The sequence below is a fragment of the Vigna umbellata genome, chromosome 9 (assembly GCF_029865625.1).
Source record: "Vigna umbellata cultivar VRB3 chromosome 9, Vumbellata_1.0, whole genome shotgun sequence".
In the NCBI taxonomy this organism is placed as follows: Eukaryota; Viridiplantae; Streptophyta; class Magnoliopsida; order Fabales; family Fabaceae; genus Vigna; species Vigna umbellata.
This window is the reverse complement of record NC_142173.1, coordinates 2,057,756-2,082,044: the sequence shown is the minus strand read 5'-3', so window position 1 is coordinate 2,082,044 and position 24,289 is coordinate 2,057,756. Positions and strand designations below refer to the sequence as shown.

General features: G+C 41.2%; 2 protein-coding genes across 2 annotated transcripts; one reads left to right on the top strand and one right to left on the bottom strand.

Annotated features, from left to right (window-relative positions):
* The first annotated feature begins 43 nt into the window (after positions 1 to 43).
* Positions 44 to 13,662, top strand: LOC148192305 (uncharacterized). Its single transcript, XM_088098573.1, has 10 exons — positions 44 to 534; positions 616 to 1,118; positions 1,551 to 1,839; positions 2,142 to 2,358; positions 2,656 to 2,744; positions 2,859 to 3,223; positions 4,116 to 4,399; positions 11,874 to 11,932; positions 12,556 to 12,659; positions 13,607 to 13,662. Exons 1-10 carry the CDS (start codon positions 44 to 46, stop codon positions 13,660 to 13,662), a joined length of 2,457 nt encoding a protein of 818 aa, XP_087954699.1.
* A 7,554-nt stretch (positions 13,663 to 21,216) lies between these two features.
* LOC148192304 (uncharacterized) lies at positions 21,217 to 21,813 on the bottom strand. The gene has a single exon (XM_088098572.1). It carries the CDS (start codon positions 21,811 to 21,813, stop codon positions 21,217 to 21,219), a length of 597 nt encoding a protein of 198 aa, XP_087954698.1.
* Between the last annotated feature and the right edge of the window lie 2,476 nt (positions 21,814 to 24,289).

Below are 24,289 nucleotides of genomic sequence, written 5' to 3'. Positions count from 1 at the left end.
GGAGTCAGTGATAGATAGATTACAACAACAGAATGTCACGTTGATGGAGCAAAACGCCACTTTGATGCAACAAAATCATAATGCCATGCAGAGTATGGAGGCCGCTCGCGCCAACACAGAAGCGACGCAGAGGCAACTGATGGATATCCTTGCCGCTACCAAGGGCACAACAGGGGCGTCATCTTCCAACGCTGCCCAGCCTGCTGCTGAATGGAGTTTGGAGAGTTTCCTACAACACCACCCTGCCAAATTCAATGGAAAAGGTCTCCCGGATGAAGCGGATCAGTGGTTGAGGGATATGGAAAGAATTTACAACGCCAAAAGATGTCCAGATGACAACCGTTTGGCGTACACTGAATACTTGCTGACTGGTGAAGCAAGTCACTGGTGGACGAGCATGAAAGCCATCTTGACGGACGCTCAAAGTCCCATTTCCTGGGAAGTTTTCAGGGCTAAATTTCATGAAGAGTATTTCCCCGACAGTGTGCGGTTTGCTAAGGAGGTAGAGTTCCTACAGTTGGTACAAGGTGGGATGTCCGTCTCGGAGTACACCAACAAATTTAAGCACCTGGTCCGTTTTAATACCATGGCAACAAGTGAAGAATGACAATGCAGGAAGTTTGAGAACGGGCTGAGGAGTGACTTGAAAGTGTTGATATCCAGTCTGTGTATTAGATCCTTCCCTGTTATGGTTGAGAGAGCAAAGGTACTTGAGAAGAACGTTGTCGAGGCCGAGCAACAGAAGAAACAACAAGTGAACAGGGGGCCAGTTTTAGCCAGAAATAATGCGAACGTAAGAAGACCCCCGTACGTTCGTCCAACTCAATCCCCTGGCGGATCACAAGCCTTGGTCACTATCGGCCAATCTGGACAGCCAAGGAGCTTGACGTGTTATCAGTGTGGAGGACCGCACTATCGGTGGGCCTGTCCTCAACTGTCTGGGGGAAAATATTGCAACAAGTGTAGAAGGAGCGGACACTCAGATCAGGAGTGTAATATGGGAGGACGAGCGGCAATGAGGCCGCCGAACGCTGGAAGAACGCAGCAAGGAAGGGGAGGACGAGCACAGGCAGTGGGAAGAGTGTATGCAATCACGGGTGCTGAAGCTGCTCGTTCAGGTACACTCATCACCAGCACTTGCATGTTATTGGGAAAGCCTTGCTGTGTATTGTATGACTCGGGGGCAACTCATTCCTTCATCTCGAAGGCGTGCGTTGAGAAACTGGGACTAGTGGAGAGCGAATTACAGTTTGACTTGGTGGTGTCAACCCCAGCGGCTGGTGGGATTAAGACATCTACAGTTTGTGTAAGATGTCCTATAGAAGTTGAGGGGCGTAGATTTAAGGTTAACCTCATTTGTTTACCCCTTCAAGACTTAGAAGTAATTTTGGGGATGGATTGGTTGGCTACCAATCGGATTCTCATTGATTGTGGGAAGAAGGAGTTAGTCTTTCCGAGTGAGGAAGAGGAGGAATTATCAGTCACGCTCGGTCAGTTGAAGGTAGACATCATGGAAGGAGCGAGTTGTTTTCTGATAATGACATATGAAGACGAAGAAGTGAGGGACGCGAAAGTGGAGCGTTCGTCCAACACTGGTAGCAGTGGAGGACGAACGGTAGTGGATGAATTCCCGGATGTCTTTCCGGAAGAAGTCCCTGGTCTACCTCCCGTTCGTGAGGTTGAATTCACGATCGACCTCGTAACAACGGCCGCACCCATCTCGGTTCAACCTTATAGAATGGCTCTAGCCGAGTTGGTCGAGCTCAAGAAGCAAATCGAAGAGTTGATGGATAAGAATTTCATCCGGCCGAGCGCTTCACCTTGGGGAGCGCCTGTGTTGTTGGTAAAGAAGAAGGATGGCAGCTCTCGGCTCTGCATTGATTATAGGCAACTCAATAAGCTGACCATCAAGAACAAGTATCCACTGCCAAGGATTGATGACCTACTGGATCAGTTGCAAGGTGCGTGCGTATTTTCAAAGATTGATTTACGTTCGGGTTATCACCAAATTAGAGTGAAAGAGGGGGACATTCAGAAGACTGCTTCCGGTCCCGGTATGGGCATTATGAATATGTGGTGATGCCCTTTGGAGTGACGAACGCACCTGCAATCTTCATGGACTACATGAACCGGATTTTTAGGCCGTACTTGGACAAGTTTGTAGTGGTGTTTATTGACGACATCCTCATATATTCAAAGAGTTATGACGAGCATAAAGACCACTTGAGGATCGTGTTGAGCGTGTTGAGGGAAAAAGAATTGTATGCCAAGAGGTCAAAGTGTGAATTCTGGATGAAGGAAATCCAGTTTTTGGGGCACGTCGTTTCGGCTGGAGGTATTTCAGTGGATCCGGCCAAGGTGAAAGCAGTGCTGGATTGGGAGAGTCCACGTTCGGTCACAGAGGTTAGGAGCTTCGTGGGGCTCGCGGGCTACTATAGACGGTTCATTGAGGGATTCTCCAAGATAGTAGCTCCGCTGACCTATCTCACCAGGAAGGATCAACCGTTCGCCTGGACCGATCGGTGTGAGGAGAGCTTCCAAGAATTGAAGAGAAAATTAACGAGCGCCCCAGTGTTGGTCATTCCAGACACGGCAAAACCTTTTGAAGTGTTTTGTGATGCGTCGTATCAAGGTTTGGGCTGCGTACTGATGCAGGAAAGGAAAGTAGTGGCGTACGCTTCTAGGCAGCTGAAGGTCCACGAGAAGAATTACCCCACACACGACTTAGAGTTGGCAGCAGTCGTGTTTGCACTAAAAATTTGGAGTCATTACCTGTATGGAGCAACGTTTCAAGTCTTTAGTGATCACAAGAGTCTCAAGTACCTCTTTGATCAAAAGGAGTTGAATATGAGGCAAAGGAGGTGGCTTAAATTCTTGAAAGATTATGAGTTCGAGCTGTTGTATCATCCTGGAAAAGCTAACGTGGTGGCGGACGCCTTGAGTAGGAAAGCAGTCAGGGTCTCGGCAATGATGGTGAAAGAGCTGAGTTTGGTGGAAAGTTTTAGAGATCTAAGGTTACAGTTCGACTTAGGAGCGAACGTTATTAGATGCTGTAACCTTAGAATTTCCAGTGATGTGTTCGACCGAATCAGAATGAAGCAGCGTGAGGACGAAGAATTGGCAAAGATATTAAGTGCGCTCGGTACAGATCAGACTAAGGGATTCAATACTGGAACGGACGGTTTACTTCGTTATATGGGGAGAACGTGCGTTCCAAACGATGGTGAGCTGAAGAGGATTATATTGGAGGAAGGGCATCACAGCCGTCTTAGCATGCATCCTGGCATGACTAAGATGTATCAAGACCTCCGTTTATCATTCTGGTGGCCGGGAATGAAAAGTGACACTGCACGTTTTGTGTCGTCCTGTTTGACTTGCCAGCGAGCAAAGGCTGAACACCAAAGACCAGGCGGGTTGCTGCAGCCATTGGAGATTCCAGAGTGGAAGTGGGATGGCATCTCCATGGATTTCGTGACCCATCTGCCACGCACGGTCCGAAACCATGATTCAATTTGGGTGATTGTGGATAGATTAACGAAGAGCGCCCAGTTCCTGGCCGTCAACTTGAAGATGTCAATGACAAACTTGGCCAAGTTATATATTAAGGAAATCGTTCGGTTGCATGGAGTTCCTTCAAGCATCATTTCAGACCGAGACACGAGATTCACCTCTCGTTTTTGGCAATCATTACAAGGAGAACTGGGGAGCAAGTTGCAGATGAGTTCGGCCTATCACCCACAGACGGACGGCCAATCTGAGAACCATCCAGACACTCGAGGACTTATTGAGGACGTGCGTTCTAGATCATATGGGAGTATGGGATGAAGTCTTGCCGCTCGTAGAATTCACGTATAACAACAGTTTTCAAGCAAGCATAGGAATGGCACCGTTTGAAGCTCTCTATGGAAGGAAATGTCGAACGCCACTTTGTTGGTTCCAGGAAGGAGAGAACGTATTAACCGGACCTGAATTGATCCAGCAAACAACTGAGAAGGTGAAGTTGATCCAAGAACGATTGAAGACGTCTCAAAGCAGGCAGAAATCTTATGCTGATAGGAGAAGAAGACCCTTAGAGTTCGCTGCAGGAGACCACGTTTTTCTTAGGCTTAATCCAGTCACTGGAGTGGGAAGAATCGTTCGTCCGAAGAAGCTGTCTCCCAAATTCTTAGGACCGTACCAAATTCTGAAGAAGATCGGACCAGTGGCGTACGAAGTGTCTTTACCTCCTCAACTGTCCAACCTACACCCAGTCTTCCACGTTTCCCAACTCCGAAAGTATATAGCTGATCCCTCACACATCCTGGAGTTGGAAGACGTCCAACTTCGCCCAGACCGGACGCTGGAGATGCAACCTGTACGTGTGGAAGATAGTCGCACCAAGTTCTACAGGGGAAAGAACGTTTGTTTAGTAAAAATGGTTTGGGACGCGAAGACTGGCGACTCAACATGGTTATATCCTCATCTGTTTCTGGGTAAGCTTTAATTTTCGAGGACGAAAATTTTTGTAGTTAGGAGGAATGTGGGACCCTGGAAAATTAATTCTGATAAACACGTTGTCAAATCAAAATTTATGAATGGAAAACCCCTCTGCAGTGCATTAAAAACGCACATGCATTCTCTCTGTCACACTGCCAAGTGTCACCGAGAAAGAATGGGAGTCAGAAATGGGGATACAGGTGTCACCGGGAGAGACGCACGTTCGTGCGGATGTGGGAAGAAACAAAAAGAATTTTCTGGAAAAACCCTTCCTCTCTCCTGCACTCATCTTCTTCCTCCAAACTCAGACCCCATTCTCTCCTCCTCCTCTCTAGAACCCTTTCATCTTCTCTCTACTGTAACTCACCACCATCCCCTCCGATCCCATTTCAGAAACCGTAGGACCATTCACGGCGTCGTGAGCTTTCACTGGAACCGAACGCTTTAGAGTTCTGTGACCGATAACTTCTCAAACTCTAAACACCCTCTTCTGAGTTGCATGCGAACCCTGGTATAGCTGCATGTTAGAGTATGAGCTAAGTTCTCCTACGTTTCTTTTGGTTAGATTTAGTGAAGCACTTGAGAAGCACGTTGAGGGTAGAAAAACCATAGTTGGACGAGTCAAAAATCCTTTGTATTTGGAAGTTCACTGCTGAACCAGGTAAGGGAAGCTTAGTAATTTAATTGATACTGTATAATAAGTGTGAGAGCATGAGTTGAACTGGATGCATGAACTGTATGCTGATTTGATTGTCAGGAACGATTGCTATTGTGTTGAATATGATTTCTGTGAGTTTAACTGCATGTTGATCTTGATACGCATGGATTTAGAGATGTATGATTTTGGTATGGTTTGATTGGTTAATATGAAGAATTCTATAAAGTATGCGAATTAATGATGCATGTGAAAGTATAAGATTTCGAATTTTATGAGAAATGTTGAATTAGAATAAGATGAAAAATCTGATTATGATATTTCTTCCCTATGATAAAATACGTTCGTCATCGTACGGTCTTATACCGTTCGGTTTCCCCTGAAAATGACTTAGAATAGGAATTCTTTCATTCGGAAAGAATTCTGTTTGAGAACGAGCGTCCTCTTGTGAAAGGCTAGGTTTGAGCGTTCGACTCAGCCTAGTGGTATCCAACGATCGTAATTAATTGAAGTTATATTAGTAACGCTCGGTTTTATGATCCAGCGTTAGTTATAGGTAGCGCATAGTCTTATACTAAGCGTTCGTCCAAATGAGCTCTCGGTCTTATATCGAGCGTTCGTTCTAATTAGTGCTCGGTCATCTACCTAGCGTTCGTCCTAAGTAGTGTTCGGTTTTATACTGAACGCTCGTCCTTATATTTGATTCCCGAACGAACGTAAATAGCGTTCGTCCAAAATTATTAGTTGACGTTCGGTCATTGACTGGCGGTGGTGTATCCTGAATTAAATCACGCTCGGCTCATTTATCTAAATAATTTGTGATGTATCTATCCATTTGATTCGATCTAGAGTCATTGTACTTAAATTTTTCTAAGTATTATTCAGAGTTTCTAGAGTCAGTTCCTTTGACTGAGTTTAAGTATTCGTAACGTCCGTCAGTGGACAGGAGTTTGTTTCTTTTGTTCAGAAACGAGGATTTCTCCGTACTATAATAACGTTCGTCCTTATTATGAAAAGGATGAACGCTCGTCATTTTATGGAAGTGGAACAAATAACATAAATGTGAATAAGAGGAAGTATTATAACGTGCGAACAGTGTAATAGATGAAACTATGATTATGGATTTTGAACGAGCGTTCCAAGGAGGAACGTCTCTATGATTTGAATATGAGAAGTTATGTAGTATGACCATGGTAAAGCTGCTGATGGCTGTTCATCCTGATATTCCGTGAGTGCTCGTCCTCATGTAGAGGGGAGTAGGTCATGTGTGGGAATGGCAGGAGGTCCTAGTCCTAATGAGTACTTTGGACTGATAGGGCTAACCTCGGGTGGCAGCTGTTGAGTGTTTCCAGTTATCACATCACCCGAGTGCACGAACGCCTGTAGATACATGGATTCATACAGTCCGGACAGTCGGTCTTGTGAGAGCTTGAATGATTACTTCTATGCTGATAAATTGTTGTATGTCTTGTATGTTTATTTGTACATGTTAAATTGTATGATGATTGTATGAATTAAATTACCTAAGCTTACCCTTGAGTTTCCTTGTGTTGTCTACTGTTTATGTACGTCCGTCTTGTCCATGCAATGATCATCCGTGTGGATGTGAGCAGATGGAGACACTCTTTTGGAAGAAGTGATTGAAGAAGAGAACCTGGTGGACGTCGAAGTGAAGGCCGAGACCTAGATCGTCCAGTAGGTTTAGCTTACTTGGAATTTTTGGGACGTTCGGTTATTAGTTTTTGTAAAACCGTTCGTCTTGGACCTTGGTTGTTATTGTATTAATTTTTGAACCTTGTATCTGTTTAACGTTCGGCTTTGATAGCTGATTTAGTTAAGACTGCACTGTTTAATCATGTAAATGTGATTAGTTCTAATTTATGGAAATTACTATATTTTGGGATGTTACAGTAACTAAAGTATAAGGATCAACTCAATAGCTTTAATAAATAAACTTTTGTCCTTGCCTTGTCATGCTTCTTTTTGCAATGTAGAGATTTTTTAAGGAGTTAAATATGTTTTAGTTTCTCAAGTTTGATACAATTGAAATTTGTCTTTGTTAAAAAGATGGATAAATATTTATTTTTAAATGAATAGGTATAATCTTTTTTATTTAATTATGTTAAGAATTTTTTATGTGTCAAACGTGTTTTTCGATTAGATGTCTAATTTGTTTTTGCATTATTTGTTGAAAAACGCACTAGTGCAGAAACGGCTTTTTACGTCCGATATTTTGGTCTTTTGACGTCCGGCGTACGCCGGACGTCTATGCGGTAGACGTCCCTCAGACGTCCGTCGTGCCAGGACGGACGTCTATATGAACGTCCGCTGCCTGAGGACGGACGTCTATATGAACGTCCGCTCTGCCTGAGGACGGACGTTTATATAAACGTCTGCTGCATCAGGACGGACGTTTATATGAACATCTGTTCCTGAGGACGGACGTTTATTATAAACGTCCGCTGCCTCAGGACGGACGTTTATAATAAACGTCCGCTGCCTAACCACGGACGTTTATAATAAACGTCCGCTGTCTGAGGACGGACGTCCATATAAACGTCCGCTGCTGTCTGAGGACGGACGTCTACCTTGCTGAGTTCTTTTGGTGTAGGGCTGGGGTGGGACGTCCGTATGTGCACAGACGGACGTCTATAGACGTCCGACTGTACACTAACGGACGTCTAGTGGGCGTTTTTTTTTTAAAAATTTGTTTGTTTTTTCAATAGAACCACACCTGAAAAACAGAAAAATGTCCCAGAACAATTCTCCAATAACATAAATATGCGTTTTATATAAACAAATTTCTACCTAATGTTCAATCCACTACCAAACTATTAACATAAAAATAAAACTAAAACCAAACAATGTTCAATCAAGAAGAAATATAACTATTCCTAACTCCATCTTTGTAGAAGATAAGCGGTCCACTCCTGCCTTATCTGGTTAATTGTGTCCTACCCAGTGTTTTAACTCTCACAAGGTTAGGCCCTACCCATTCAAAAAAATTAATTTTCATAATTTGCTCAGCCACGTGCATTGAAGTCTACGTCATAAAATTGATACAATTTCGGCAGCATTTCGCATTGGTCTCCAAAATACACGAAATGAGAGTAGTCAACGATGACCACAATCAAATATGCATCCGGAGAACAACACAAGTACTGAACCGAAATTTCATCAATCTTATCCTTAAACTCCAATTGACATGGTATTGCAAATTATGAAAATTAATTTTCTCAAACTGTCCAATCGGACAATTCAAAATTTAACACAAACGATTAAAACATTAATCGTTTGTCTTAAATTTCAAACGGGAACTAAGTGGCACTCAATGTATGACAATAACTAATACACATTTTACACAATAACACATACATGCATACACAAAATTTAACAGTAAAAAACGTCCATACACTAATACACATTTCTTAATCGTTTAACACAATAACATAACTAATACACATTTTACAGTCAAAAACGTCCATACCACATACATGCATACACAAAATTTTCAACCAACAAGCTAACCTGAAAAGTAGATTCCAAATGAGAAGGAGGGAAGTGGAGGAGTATACGGCCCAACACGCAGTCCAAAAAGACTCAAGGAAGCCGCCCAAGAACACGCAAGAGTCTGCAAAAAAACGGACCCAAAACCATTTTTAATCGGTTCAAATCAAAGACATGTCATCACAGAGCAATGTAATCGGATTAAATGTAATTTTAAACGGTCCAAAAGTGAGAAAACCAACCTGGAAATGTCAACGGCGCAGCAGCAGCAGCTCGCGTTCGCGGGGAAGAAGACGAACAGTGAATGGTCACGGTTCGCGCTTTCCATTTTAATGAACATAGACGTCCGGGCAACGTGGTCACGGACGTCTATAATATTATAGACGTCCGGCCCGCCACTAATAGGACGTTGTAATGAATTTAAAATTGAATTTCGCGGGGCTTTAAACGTCCGTTAACATGGCTCGGACGTCTATAATGTTATCAACGTCCGTCCCAAGACGGACGTCTGAAATTCTGATGAAAACCTAAACGATTCAATTACCCATGTCAGTGCACTGAACGTCCGTTATCAGGGGCGCGGACGTCTATAATATTATAGACGTCCGCGCCCCAGAGGACGGACGTTCAGAGGAGATAAAGTAATTATTACCCCACCCACTCGTCAGTGCACTGAACGTCCGTCCTGAGGGGCACGGACGTCTATAATATTATAGACGTCCGCGCCCCCTCAGGACGGACGTTCAGCGGACTTAAGTAATTATTACCCAACCCACTCTGTCAGTGCACTGAACGTCCGTCCTGAGGGGGCGCGGACGTCTATAATATTATAGACGTCCGTGCCCCTCAGGACGGACGTTCAGTGCACTGACGAGTGGGTGGGGTAATAATTACTTTATCTCCTCTGAACGTCCGTCCTGAGGGGGCGCGGACGTCTATAATATTATAGACGTCCGTGCCCCTCAGGACGGACGTTCAGTGCACTTAAATCAATTAGTACCCCAGCAGCTCTGTCAGTCCTCTGAACGTCCGTTCTGAGGACGGACGTTCGGGCTCTCCCAGGACGGACGTTCCAGGACTGAAGCCAATATTATAAACGTCCAGCTCGACCCAGGACGGACGTTCAGAGGATGACCCTGTCAGTCCTCTGAACGTCCGTTCTGAGGACGGACGTTCAGAGGATGACCCTGTCAGTCCTCTGAACGTCCGTTCTGAGGACGGACGTTCGGGCTCTCCCAGGACGGACGTTCGAGGTTAATGAACGTATTCACCACGCGCACGGACGTCCGCTCACCTCAGGACGGACGTTCCAGGACTGAAGCCAATATTATAAACGTCCAGCTCGACCCAGGACGGACGTTCAGAGGATGACCCTGTCAGGACGGACGTCCGCTCACCTCAGGACGGACGTTCAGAGATTGAAAACGTTAGCCTATAAAACGTCCGTGCCCCTGGGACGGACGTCTATAATACTATAAACGTCCAGCGCGACCCACGACGGACGTTCAAGGATTGACAAGGCAGCCTTTAAAACGTCCGTCCGCTTGTGACGGACGTCTATAATGTTATAAACGTCCGGTTCGACCACGGACGGACGTCTAGAGGTCCACTTATTTACTATAATGCCACCGGTCACATATATACGTTGGGGATTCGTGGGACGGACGTTTATTGGGTGACGTGAAAAGCCGTTTCTGCACTAGTGACGGTTGGGACTAACTAGTCCATCTATTCAACACGGGCTAGAAAACACAATTTGTCTTATCTTGTGATGGGTTAATGGGCTAATGGGTCAGATCCGTCACTTATTTTTAATTCTAGATAAACTTTAAAACTTAACGAATTGTTTTTTTTATTCTAGTTAAACTTTAAAAACCTAATTGTCCTTGACTGAGGCACTTGATTTGAACGGTAGGCACTTTGTTCGGGCCAGTTTATGGAGTAATGGATTCTTTTGTAGGAGTCAGAGAGAAGACATGTGTTCTTTTTGCTTATTGTCTTTTATTGATAAAGCAACACGATCTACAAGAAGCAAGGTAAGTTTTGAAATAACTAATGGAATAACCTGCATAGGTGTTGAGCTTACAATCTAGAGTTTTAATGTATTTCTCTGCTATTTATTAATTTAAAAGTAAATTTGTCATTACATATGTATTTAAAAATATTGACAGCACCTTTAGATTACAATAAAAAATTAGCAATGATGCAATATTTAACTTAGCCTATTTTAACTATGCATCCAAATTGGAAAAATGCACTTTACCTGCATTTATTTTATTCATTATTATACTTTTGTTATATAGTATTTAAGATCCCCGCTTGAACCATTGACTGGATTACTTCATTGCATCAGTTTTTGAAACATGAATACAGACAATGGGAATAATTGCTGTGCCATCTGTTGGGTTTCATTCATATAAAAAGAAGAAGAAAAAACAGTGCTATCAGAGCTACACCTTAGTTGATGGATGTTTCTATAAATGATTATGTCTGTAACGGATTTGACTGTTGAATGGACCATGAAGTTGAAAAGAGTCTTTTTCCTCCACTTCACCAATATCATCTGCACCTTTCATTGGATTTTTTCCCCTCAATTTATTAAACTCATGGTTTAATGATTGTTTAATAACGTTGGTTTAATTCCAACAACCAACGAGTAATAAATGTTGTTTCTATAAAACTTGTCATTGATCATTTATTCATGTTCATTGTTGTTGTTCTTTGTTTGTGTGAACTTGCTGAAGTTGTGGCCATGGTGGTATAATGTTCTAGTGGTGGTTCTTATATTGGCAGTGTAAGGACCTAGAAAATAGGATATTAGAGTAGATAGGTGTATTAAAATAATGAGACAAACATTTTTATTTTAAAATAATCTTATAATATAAATAGAAATTTTTAAAGCCCGGTTCATTATCTAAATCATTTCTATCTCTCTAGAACTCTATTCTTCTTGAATTCTCTGACTTCTCTCTACCCTTTCTCACTATAGTGTTATCTGTTCAACGATCAGGGAGTGCCTAGACAATCCTTGCGTCAAGGGCAACAATCTCTACCGATCAATTTCTCATTTTGAGCCAGTAAGATTCGTTCCTTTTTCTAGGTTTTTCTTGAATCTGTAACATGCAAAGAAATCTGTCTTTGCATGAGATTTTGGTCTCTCTTTCTTAATTCTTAGTTCAATTTAGGTTCTAAGGTTTGTTTCTATCATTAATTGGTGAGTTGTAGGCTTTTGTAGAGGTTCCTTGATATGCAAGCTTCTATTGGGTTTTCTGTGAGCTGTGTTGTTGATCAGAGGTAAGGGAAGCTAGATTATTTGCTTTAATTAGTAGTTGACATGCAAGTGTGATGAATTCTGTGTGGTGGTGTTGATTTAATTAACTTTAGGTTTTTGGGTGGATTGAGTTGCATGTAAATTTGACTGTTTGATTGTGACAATGTGAAATGGTGATTATGAACTGAATTGAATGATATGTAATCTGTAATTAATCATACTTGATGCGAGTAATCGGTTATGAGAGTGATTAGATAAAGATTTAAGTGAGTTATCTTGTTTTAAGCAAATTTAGAGGAAGTCAGGTAGTGAAAATGAGAAATTGGAGTTAAGGGCTCAATTGGTCTTTTGGGATAGTTTGGATAAGACAAATGTGACTTGTTTGAGTCATCAAAATGGTCAAAAACATGTTCAAAGTGGTAGATTGTGATTTGGGTCCCTAAGTTGAAAATTTTGATCTTCTAGAGTAGGAATTGATCCATAAACACTTTAGATTGAAGTTGCGAAGGTTTAAAATCACTTAGTCATGTCCAATTAGGTATATAACATAATCTATGAGTGTTAGAAGTTGGGAAAAATAGATAGAATTGGTAATTGGGGTCTAAGTTACATAATTCTGCAGATTTTCGTTCTGTGGATTATGCAGACTCGCGGAGCGAATAGATTTGTACATTGAGTTGCCTTGGCGAGATGCTCTCTGTCAAGGGCATTCGCACAACGAATTGGTGTGTTGTGCGAATGGTTTGAAAGGTTTGCTCTCTGTTTGATGATTCGCACAACGAATCATTTAGCTGAGCGACTGGAGGTGGTTTGTGGTCACTGCCAAATTAATTCGAATAGCGAGATAGGGTGCATAGCAAGTATATGGGGAGTCTGGGCCACTGTCTAGACTGTCGCATAGCAAATTAGGACGCTGTGCGAGGGGTTGAGGTCTGATACTACTAGTAGTTTAATTCATACAGTGAGTTGTGTCGTTGTCCGAGTGTTTCCGGAGGTTGGCTCATTGTTACTAGATTCGCACAATGAGCTGGGTCGCTGTGCGAGTAAAGTCAGTGGTCACTTCGCGAAAGTGTGCCTGAGCGACTGTCCCAAGATGTCATGCATTCTTCTCTTCTTTGTTCTTTATGGGTTGTAGAAATGAAATTGATTTATTTGTAAATAATGTATGATCATGTATGAGAATTATATAAGTGTGATAGTAAGATTTATGGTTTCAAATGGTGTGGAAGAGAATTTCAAGGAGAATTTCTCAGTGGTGATTGTCAAGTTTATAGGTATGAATATGGGAAGCTCAGTCTTGGAGTTCATCCTGACATTCTAATGGTCACCTATTCTCAAGTAGAGAAGTGTGAGACATGTCGTGAGAATAGTAGGAGGTCCTAGCTTAGGGGTTTTTCCTTGGCCTAAGGTGAGTGATAACGGACTAACCTTGTGTGGTAGCTTGGGTGGGCCAGCTGTTTCACCACAACAAGTGCACGAACTGCCATAACTACATATTCATACTAATCCGGATGGTCTAGTCAATTGTTGATTTAATATAGAGTTAACTTGTTTGGATATGGTTGTGTGATCTACTTGAAATTTTAATTGTGTTCATATTCATTGTTGTTTCTTCTAGCTTACCCTTCTATATGTGTTTGTGTTGTATGTTTTCCTGGTTTTCTTTCTTTGCAATGATCACCCTTTGGTGTGAGCAGAGGGAGATGAGGTATCCCTGGAGCATGCTCTGGATGGAGGTGATGCTGCAGAATAGATGTTTTATGAGCAATATTTGTAAATATTTTTGGTGTAGGATGGTTGTATATAAAGTTTAAATTTTATAGTATATTTTGGGATGACTATAAAATTTTTCTTTATATTATGTTCATTAACTATTTTATCATATCTTTGGTGTAATAACTATTTTATATAGTATTATGCTATATTTTGGGATGTACAGGCAGTGGTTCGGACGTTGGTGGTGGTCGTGTTGTGTGGTGTGGTTCATCGAGGAGAAAGGTGGTAAAGTCCACATTTAAGGTTAGAAGTTGAGCACGTAAACACTTTTAATCGACATTCGAAATGCGGTTAAGGGAACGTCGACATTCGAACGCCGATTAAAGCTCGCCACAATTCAAAGTACGACACAACCTTAACCAGCATTCGAACGCCGACGAACCCTTAACCGCTTTTTGAACGCCCGATTTTTAGTTGATTTATATTAGTTAATTTAAAATTTTTAACTTTTTATTTGTTAATATATGTATTTGTTATTTTGTTTTAAATAGTTATTTATTAGTTAATTTTGTATTTATTAGTTTATTTTTATACGTGTTTTGGTTGAATTTAATTATTAATAACCTATTTTATTTAGTATTTAGTTTGTAATATTTTTTGTAATTTTTTTTATTAGTTTATGTTTTTTTCTGTTTTGATCTTTTTAACTTTTCATTTTATTTTTAATATGTTTATATTTTGTAATTATTATTTAAATTTTAAAATATTATGTTATTTGATATTTATATATGTAATAATGTTTTTAGCATTTAATTTATTTTAGAATATGTTATTTTTTAAATATAATATAATTGATTTTAAGTTTTGTTGGTTTTTATTTAATTTTGAATTTATTTATTAATGTTTATAATTTTTTATTTAATTTATAATATTTGTATTTTTTTTATTTATTATATAATCTTTAATATGTTATTTTGTTTTTATTTATTACTGAATTTTGAATATGTGTTAATGTTTTTAATTTTTTATTTAATTTATAATATGTTTTTAATATGTAATGTTGTTTTTTATGTATTATTTAATTTAAAATTTGTATTATGGTTATTATTTGATTGAGAAATGTGTAGTGATAATTTTGTTTCTTATAGGTTGTAATTTATATTATAAGATGAATAACTATTCATTTTTCGATATTCAAATAAATTCTGGTTTTCCGTCCGAATTTTCTTCTTTCCTAAATGAAGTGGTTGAGGGTGATTATACATATAAGTTTTCCACTAATCAAATACTTTCCTCATGCGGCGATTTAATTGAATGGGTTTGAAACATTGCATTTGACCTTGGATTTGTTGTCATGATTATGAGATTTGTAACATCCCAAAATTATACAGTCAGCAACTATATAATAGAATATTAACATGTATTAATATGATAAAACAGTTTTACAATTAAATAGAGCAGTGTGCAAAAATGGCCGAACGGCCTTACATATACACACAAAATAACGAGCGTTCACAAAAGAGTGAGGACGAACGGTTTACAAAACAATGACCGAACGTCCAACTATTTACAACCAACAAAAAGGTACTCGCTCATAAGCGACCTGCTATTCTAATTTTACTAACTAAAACTGAACGCCGTTAATGCTCGGCCTTCACTTCCACTTCAACAAGATTCTCCTCAGCTAGGATTTCCTCTTCAAGTGTTTGCTCCAGGGAAGTATCACCTTCTGCTCACATCCACACGGATGATCATTGCAAGGACAAGACGGATATACATATACAGACAACACAATGGAAATGCAAGGGTAAGCTTATTGAATTTAATTCAAGTCAAACAGATATTTCATACTTATCAAATTCAGCAAGTACATTCACAACATATACATTCAATTCCTACATAAATTTCATCCAAAATCCTGATACTAGACCGACCGTCCGGACTGTATGAATTCTGTGTAGCTACGACGTCCGTGCACCCAGGTGGAAGAGCTGGAATACTCGTCAGCTGCCACCTGAGGTTAGTCCGTTCTGTCCAAGTTACAGTTATGGACTAAGACCTCCTGCCATTCCCACACATGACATGCTCCTCTCTACTTGAGAACGAGCACTCACAGAATATCAGGATGACCCGCCAGCTAAGCTTACCACATTCATACTTTACAAAATCTCAATTTCCATTCAAGAGTCGTTCCTCCCTGGAACGCTCGTTCAAATTCCACAATTACAATCTCATTTCTCATAGTGTTCGCACATCTTAATTCAACCTATTATTAACACTTTCATTCTTTGTTCCACTTGCATAAAAAGACGAACGTTCAATCCTCTTCATAACGAGGACGAACGTCAAGAGTGAGATCAAGAAAGACTCCTTCGAATCAGTTAAATGAATTGATTCTAGTACGATCCAAATAATACTTAGAAAAATCTAAGTTCAGTAACACTTGAGCGAATCCAATGGATAGGTAAAATCACAAGTTGTTTAGATAATTAAACCGAACACGAGTAAATTCAGGAGACAACCCGCCAGTCAATGACCGAGGGCGAAAATAGACGTTTTATGAAATTCTTGAACGAACGTCACTGAGGTCTTGGACGAACGTTACTAGATCTATTGGACGAACGCTGTTTAGATTTATGGACGAACGCTATTTCAATTCAGGACGAACGCTATTACCGTTCGTTGATAATTAAAGAAGGAACGAACGTTCGGTATATGACCGAGCGTCCTTTTTCTACATACACATTTGGACGAGCGTTCGGTATAAGACCGAGCGCTACTTAGGACGTACGCTTTGGGTCGAGACCCATAGCTAATTCAATACATTTGAAATAAGATTTTTCATAAGTTATAATGTTGAAGTTACATTTGGAACAATATGACTAAGTGTTTAAATATATTCTCAGGCTTCTCAAATTTCTCACAAACACTCAGGGTATTTACGTTTGGCCGAACGCGCAAACGTAAGGCTAATATAAGAAGGCGTTCGTCCTCAAAGAGAATCCTTCCCAAATGAAAGGGTTCAACTACTACAAAGAATTTACTTAGGACTACCGAACGGTCAATGACCGTATCGATACGAACGTTCATTTTCATAGGATTTTCATATTTACATTCTACATACAGTAATCATATTTTCCAGTATAAACTTTCATGCATTAAATCATTCATATCATAGTACAATTCATACATTTTCATACATCATCTCATCATCAAAATCATATACTAACATTTGATATCAAAAATCATACTTAACCAAAATTCATATAACATTCATCCAACACAGTGCAACATCACAGAACAATCATGCAACAACGCACAACACAAGAATTAAATCTAATAAGCTTCCCTTACCCGGATCAGTAGTGATCGTTCTAAAACGAGTGATCTTGGCTTGTCCAAATATGGTTCTATCAACTTTTCTCTTGAACTCTTCTACTAAAACTAAAAGAAATACAAAGAGCTCGGTTTAGACCTATGCATGCAGACGGAACTGGTTGCAGAATTCCAGAAAAGAGCGTCCAAATATAAACTTACCAGAACCGGGAGTTGTTTGGTCCAATATGGAGCTCACGGTGCAGGGAACGTTCCTACGGCTCTGAAACGTGATCGGAGAAGAGAATGGTAAGTTGTAGAAGAGAGAAGGAGAATGGTTCTAGAGAGAAGACGGAGGAAGATGAAAGAACAAGTTTCTGGAAAGAAGGTGTATGCAGAGGAGAATGAAGGGTTTTTCTGAAAAACTCAGTTTTGCTCCACTGTTGAAAACGAACGTCCCCCTCTCCTATTGACACCTGGTTTCCATTCACTGTTTTCGAACCTTCTGAATGGACATATGGCAGACGCAAGTCAGAGAGGATAAGTGCATATTAATGACACTGCACGTGTAACGTGGTGCATTAATGGAAGCATCCTGGTGACTCAGCAGTCAAATTTATTGTGACGTGACAATCCCCCTAACTACAAAAATTTTCGTCCTCGAAAATTAAGTCTTACCAGGAAATAAATGAGGGTATAAGTCCTTCATAGCGTCCTCTATTTCCCATGTCGAGTCGCCCGTCTTTTCGTCCCACACCACTTTAACTAACCGAACGTTCTTTCCCTTGTATAACTTGGTGCGTTCGTCTTCAATGCGAATCGGCTTCATCTCTAGCGTTCGGTCTTGTCGAAGACGAACGTCCTCAAGCTCCAATATGTGTGAGGGATCGGATACGTATTTCCTAAGTTGAGAAACGTGAAACACCGGATGAAGATTGGACAACTGTGGAGGTAAAGACATCTCGTATGGAACTGGTCCAATCTTCCTTGTGATCTGATACGGCCCCACGAACTTGGGAGATAACTTCTTTGACCTCAACGCTCTGCCCACTCCAGTAGTTGGATTTAACCTTAGAAAAACATGATCGCCAGCTTTAAACTCCAAGGGTCGTCTCCTCTTATCAGCGTATGACTTCTGCCTGCTTCTAGACGTCTTCAATCTCTCTTGTATTAATTTCACCTTTTCAGTCGTTTGCTGAACGAGCTCGGGTCCAGTCAATATGTTTTCTCCTTCTTGAAACCAGCAAAGCGGTGTGCGGCATTTGCGTCCGTAAAGTGCTTCGAAGGGAGCCATTCCAATGCTGGACTGGAAGCTGTTGTTGTAGGTGAACTCTACTAACGGCAATACCTCATCCCAAACGCCCATGTGATCGAGTACGCACGTTCGCAATAAATCTTCAAGCGTCTGGATCGTTCTCTCGGATTGACCGTCCGTCTGAGGATGGTACGCTGAACTCATTTGGAGTTTGCTGCCCAGTTCGCTTTGCAACGACTGCCAAAACCGAGAGGTGAACCTTGTGTCTCGGTCAGAAATGATGCTGGACGGCACTCCATGCAGACGAACGATCTCTTTGATGTAGAGCTTGGCCAAGTTAGTCAATGACATCTTCAGGTTGATGGGTAGGAAGTGAGCACTCTTTGTTAAACGATCCACTATCACCCAAATGGAATCGTGATTCTTGAATGTGCGAGGCAAGTGTGTCACGAAGTCCATTGAAATACTGTCCCACTTCCATTCTGGAATCTCCAAAGGTTGCAGTAGGCCGCCCGGTCTTTGATATTCAGCTTTGGCACGTTGACAAGTTAGACATGAAGCTACAAAACGTGCAACATCATTCTTCATCCCTGGCCACCAGAACGACTGCTTTAAATCGTGATACATCTTAGTCATGCCAGGGTGCATGCTAAGATGGTTGTGATGTCCTTCGGCTAAGATGATCCGCTTCAGATCTCCATCATTTGGAACGCACGTCCTACCCATATAACGTAATAGGTCGTCCGTTCCAGTATTGAAATGTTTTGCTTGATCTGTGCCGAGCGCGCCTCTTATCTTCATCAACTCCCCATCTTCTAGCTGCTTCATTCTGATCCGGTCAAACACGTTACTGGATATCCTAAGGTTACAGCATTTGATGCTGTCCGGTTCTAGATTGAACTGTAACCTTAGGTCTCTAAAACTCTCCACTAAGCTCAACTCACGTACCATCATGGCCGAGACATGCACCACCTTTCTGCTCAACGCGTCCGCCACAACGTTCGCTTTACCAGGATGATAAAGCAACTCGAAGTCATAATCCTTTAAGAATTCAAGCCACCTCCGCTGCCTCATATTCAACTCCTTTTGATCGAAGAGGTACTTGAGACTCTTATGGTCGCTGAAGACTTGGAAAACTGATCCATACAAGTAGTGCCTCCAAATCTTCAAAGCAAAGACGACCGCTGCCAGCTCCAGGTCGTGCGTTGGATAATTCCTCTCATGTACTTTCAATTGCCGAGAGGCGTACGCCACTGCCTTCTTCTCTTGCATAAGAACGCAACCCAAACCTTGGTGGGATGCATCACAGTAAACTTCGAATGGCTTGGCAGTGTCCGGTATCACTAGAACTGGAGCGCTCGTCAACTTCTGCTTCAGTTCTTGGAAGCTAGATTCACACCGATCGGTCCAGGCGAACGGGTGGTCTTTCCTGGTTAGCTGTGTTAACGGGGCTACTATCTTAGAAAATCCTTCTATGAAACGCCTGTAGTAGCCCGCGAGTCCCACAAAGCTTCTAACTTCCGTGACCGAGCGCGGACTCTCCCACTCCAAGACCGCTCGTACCTTTGCCGGATCAACTGAAATTCCCCCAGCGGATACCACATGCCCCAAGAACTGCACTTCCTTCATCCAAAATTCGCACTTGGATAACTTAGCGTACAACTCTCTTTCTCTCAACACTTCAAGTACCAACCTCAAATGCTCTTCGTGCTCTTCACAGCTCTTGGAGTAGATGAGAATATCATCAATAAATACCACCACGAACTTGTCCAAATACGGCCTGAAGATTCTGTTCATGTAGTCCATGAAGACTGCTGGAGCGTTCGTCACACCGAACGGCATGACTACGTACTCATAGTGTCCATACCGAGATCTAAAGGCCGTCTTCTGAATGTCCTCATTTTTAACTCGAATCTGATGGTAACCCGATCTTAGATCAATCTTTGAGAAGACGCTCGCTCCATGCAATTGATCCAATAGATCGTCAATCCGAGGCAGTGGGTATTTATTCTTGATGGTCAACTTATTTAATTGACGATAGTCAATGCATAGCCGAGAGCTGCCATCCTTCTTCTTCACCAATAATACGGGCGCTCCCCAAGGTGACACGCTTGGGCGAATGAACTTCTTGTCCATTAAATCTTCAATTTGCATCTTGAGTTCCACCAATTCTGCTGGTGCCATTCTATATGGTTGGACGGATATGGGTGCTGCAGTCGTTACCAAATCAATCGTGAATTCCACTTCACGAACAGGAGGGAGTCCTGGCACTTCATCCAGAAAGACGTCCGGGAATTCGTCCACAACCGTTCGTCCTTCAGTGTACTTATTGGACGAACGTTCAAAACTCTTACCCGCACCCTCTCTGTCTTCATTCGTCATGATCAAGAAGCAACTCGCGCCCTCCATGATATCTTCTTTCAACTGGCCGAGCGTCACACCCAAATACTCCTCGTCTTCTTCAGGAAACACCAACTTCTTAGCTCCACAATCTATGAGAATGCGATTGGTATTCAGCCAATCCATTCCCAAAATTACTTCTAAGTCTTTGAGAGGCAAACATATCAGGTTCACCTTATATCTACGCCCTTCTACCTCAACAGAACATCTAACGCACATGGTAGACGTCCTAACCTCTCCAGCCGCTGGGGTTGATACCACCAAGTCGAACTGCATCTCACTCTCGTTTAATCCCAACTTATCAACGCACGCCTTCGAGATGAAGGAGTGTGTTGCCCCCGAATCATACAACACACAGCAAGGAATTCCATGAACCAAGCAGGTACCAGTGATGAGCGTACCTGAGCTCGTTGCTTCTGCACCAGTGATCGCATACACACGTCCAACTGCTTGTGCTCGTCCACCACCTCTAGTCTGATTCCTTCCAGTGTTAGGTGGCCTCATCACCGCACGTCCACCCATATTGCACTCGTTTTCCAGGTGGCCATGTCTTCTACAACGAGTGCAATATTTCACTCCTATCAATTGAGGGCAAGCTGACTTGTAATGGGGCCCTCCACATTAAAAACATCTTACTGCCCCCTGTTGTCCCGACTGTCCAGCAACTACCATTGTCTGCGATCCACTTGACTGTCCTGGACGAGCGTACGGCCCCCTATTCCGGTTTAGATTCTGCCTTGTTAGGATCGGTCCCCTGGAGACTTGTTGTTTCTTATGTAATTCGGCTTCGGCCATGTTCTTCTCCAACACCTTTGCCCTCTCAACCATTGTAGGAAATGAGCGGATACATAGGCTGGAAATTAATACCTTCAAATCACTCCTCAGCCCATTTTCGAACTTCCTGCATTGCCATTCCTCACTGGTTGCCATGGTGTTGAAACGAACCAAGTGTTTAAACTTGTTCGTGTATTCAGAAACAGTCATTGCCCCTTGTACAAGCTGCAGGAATTCTACCTCTTTAGCAAAACGTACGCTGTCTGGAAAATACTCCTCATAAAATTTTCTTCTAAACACCTCCCAAGTAACCGGCTGGTGAGCGTCCGTCAATATCGCTCTCATGCTCGCCCACCAGTGGCTAGCTTCTCCCATCAACAGATATTCTGAGTAGGCTAAACGGTTCTCATCTGGGCACCTCTTAGCATTATAAATTCTCTCCATGTCTTGTAGCCACTGATCGGCCTCATCCGGAATACACTTCCCACTGAACTTAGCCGGATGATGTTGGAGGAAACTTTCTAGGCTCCATTCAGCATGTGGTTGGGCAGCGTTGGAGGAAACTTTCTAGGCTCTATGTTATTTTGTTTTTATTTATTACTGAATTTTGAATATGTGTTAATGTTTTTAATTTTTTATTTAATTTATAATATGTTTTTAATATGTAATGTTGTTTTTTATGTATTATTTAATTTAAAATTTGTATTATGGTTATTATTTGATTGAGAAATGTGTAGTGATAATTTTGTTTCTTATAGGTTGTAATTTATATTATAAGATGAATAACTATTCATTTTTCGATATTCAAATAAATTCTGGTTTTCCGTCCGAATTTTCTTCTTTCCTAAATGAAGTGGTTGAGGGTGATTATACATATAAGTTTTCCACTAATCAAATACTTTCCTCATGCGGCGATTTAATTGAATGGGTTTGAAACATTGCATTTGACCTTGGATTTGTTGTCATGATTATGAGATTTGTAACATCCCAAAATTATACAGTCAGCAACTATATAATAGAATATTAACATGTATTAATATGATAAAACAGTTTTACAATTAAATAGAGCAGTGTGCAAAAATGGCCGAACGGCCTTACATATACACACAAAATAACGAGCGTTCACAAAAGAGTGAGGACGAACGGTTTACAAAACAATGACCGAACGTCCAACTATTTACAACCAACAAAAAGGTACTCGCTCATAAGCGACCTGCTATTCTAATTTTACTAACTAAAACTGAACGCCGTTAATGCTCGGCCTTCACTTCCACTTCAACAAGATTCTCCTCAGCTAGGATTTCCTCTTCAAGTGTTTGCTCCAGGGAAGTATCACCTTCTGCTCACATCCACACGGATGATCATTGCAAGGACAAGACGGATATACATATACAGACAACACAATGGAAATGCAAGGGTAAGCTTATTGAATTTAATTCAAGTCAAACAGATATTTCATACTTATCAAATTCAGCAAGTACATTCACAACATATACATTCAATTCCTACATAAATTTCATCCAAAATCCTGATACTAGACCGACCGTCCGGACTGTATGAATTCTGTGTAGCTACGACGTCCGTGCACCCAGGTGGAAGAGCTGGAATACTCGTCAGCTGCCACCTGAGGTTAGTCCGTTCTGTCCAAGTTACAGTTATGGACTAAGACCTCCTGCCATTCCCACACATGACATGCTCCTCTCTACTTGAGAACGAGCACTCACGGAATATCAGGATGACCCGCCAGCTAAGCTTACCACATTCATACTTTACAAAATCTCAATTTCCATTCAAGAGTCGTTCCTCCCTGGAACGCTCGTTCAAATTCCACAATTACAATCTCATTTCTCATAGTGTTCGCACATCTTAATTCAACCTATTATTAACACTTTCATTCTTTGTTCCACTTGCATAAAAAGACGAACGTTCAATCCTCTTCATAACGAGGACGAACGTTAAGAGTGAGATCAAGAAAGACTCCTTTGAATCAGTTAAATGAACTGATTCTAGTACGATCCAAATAATACTTAGAAAAATCTAAGTTCAGTAACACTTGAGCGAATCCAATGGATAGGTAAAATCACAAGTTGTTTAGATAATTAAACCGAACACGAGTAAATTCAGGAGACAACCCGCCAGTCAATGACCGAGGGCGAAAATAGACGTTTAATGAAATTCTTGAACGAACGTCACTGAGGTCTTGGACGAACGTTACTAGATCTATTGGACGAACGCTGTTTAGATTTATGGACGAACGCTATTTCAATTCAGGACGAACGCTATTACCGTTCGTTGATAATTAAAGAAGGAACGAACGTTCGGTATATGACCGAGCGTCCTTTTTCTACATACACATTTGGACAAGCGTTCGGTATAAGACCGAGCGCTACTTAAGACGTACGCTTTGGGTCGAGACCCATAGCTAATTCAATACATTTGAAATAAGATTTTTCATAAGTTATAATGTTGAAGTTACATTTGGAACAATATGACTAAGTGTTTAAATATATTCTCAGGCTTCTCAAATTTCTCACAAACACTCAGGGTATTTACGTTTGGCCGAACGCGCAAACGTAAGGCTAATATAAGAGGGTGTTCGTCCTCAAAGAGAATCCTTCCCAAATGAAAGGGTTCAACTACTACAAAGAATTTACTTAGGACTACCGAACGGTCAATGACCGTATCGATACGAACGTTCATTTTCATAGGATTTTCATATTTACATTCCACATACAGTAATCATATTTTCCAGTATAAACTTTCATGCATTAAATCATTCATATCATAGTACAATTCATACATTTTCATACATCATCTCATCATCAAAATCATATACTAACATTTGATATCAAAAATCATACTTAACCAAAATTCATATAACATTCATCCAACACAGTGCAACATCACAGAACAATCATGC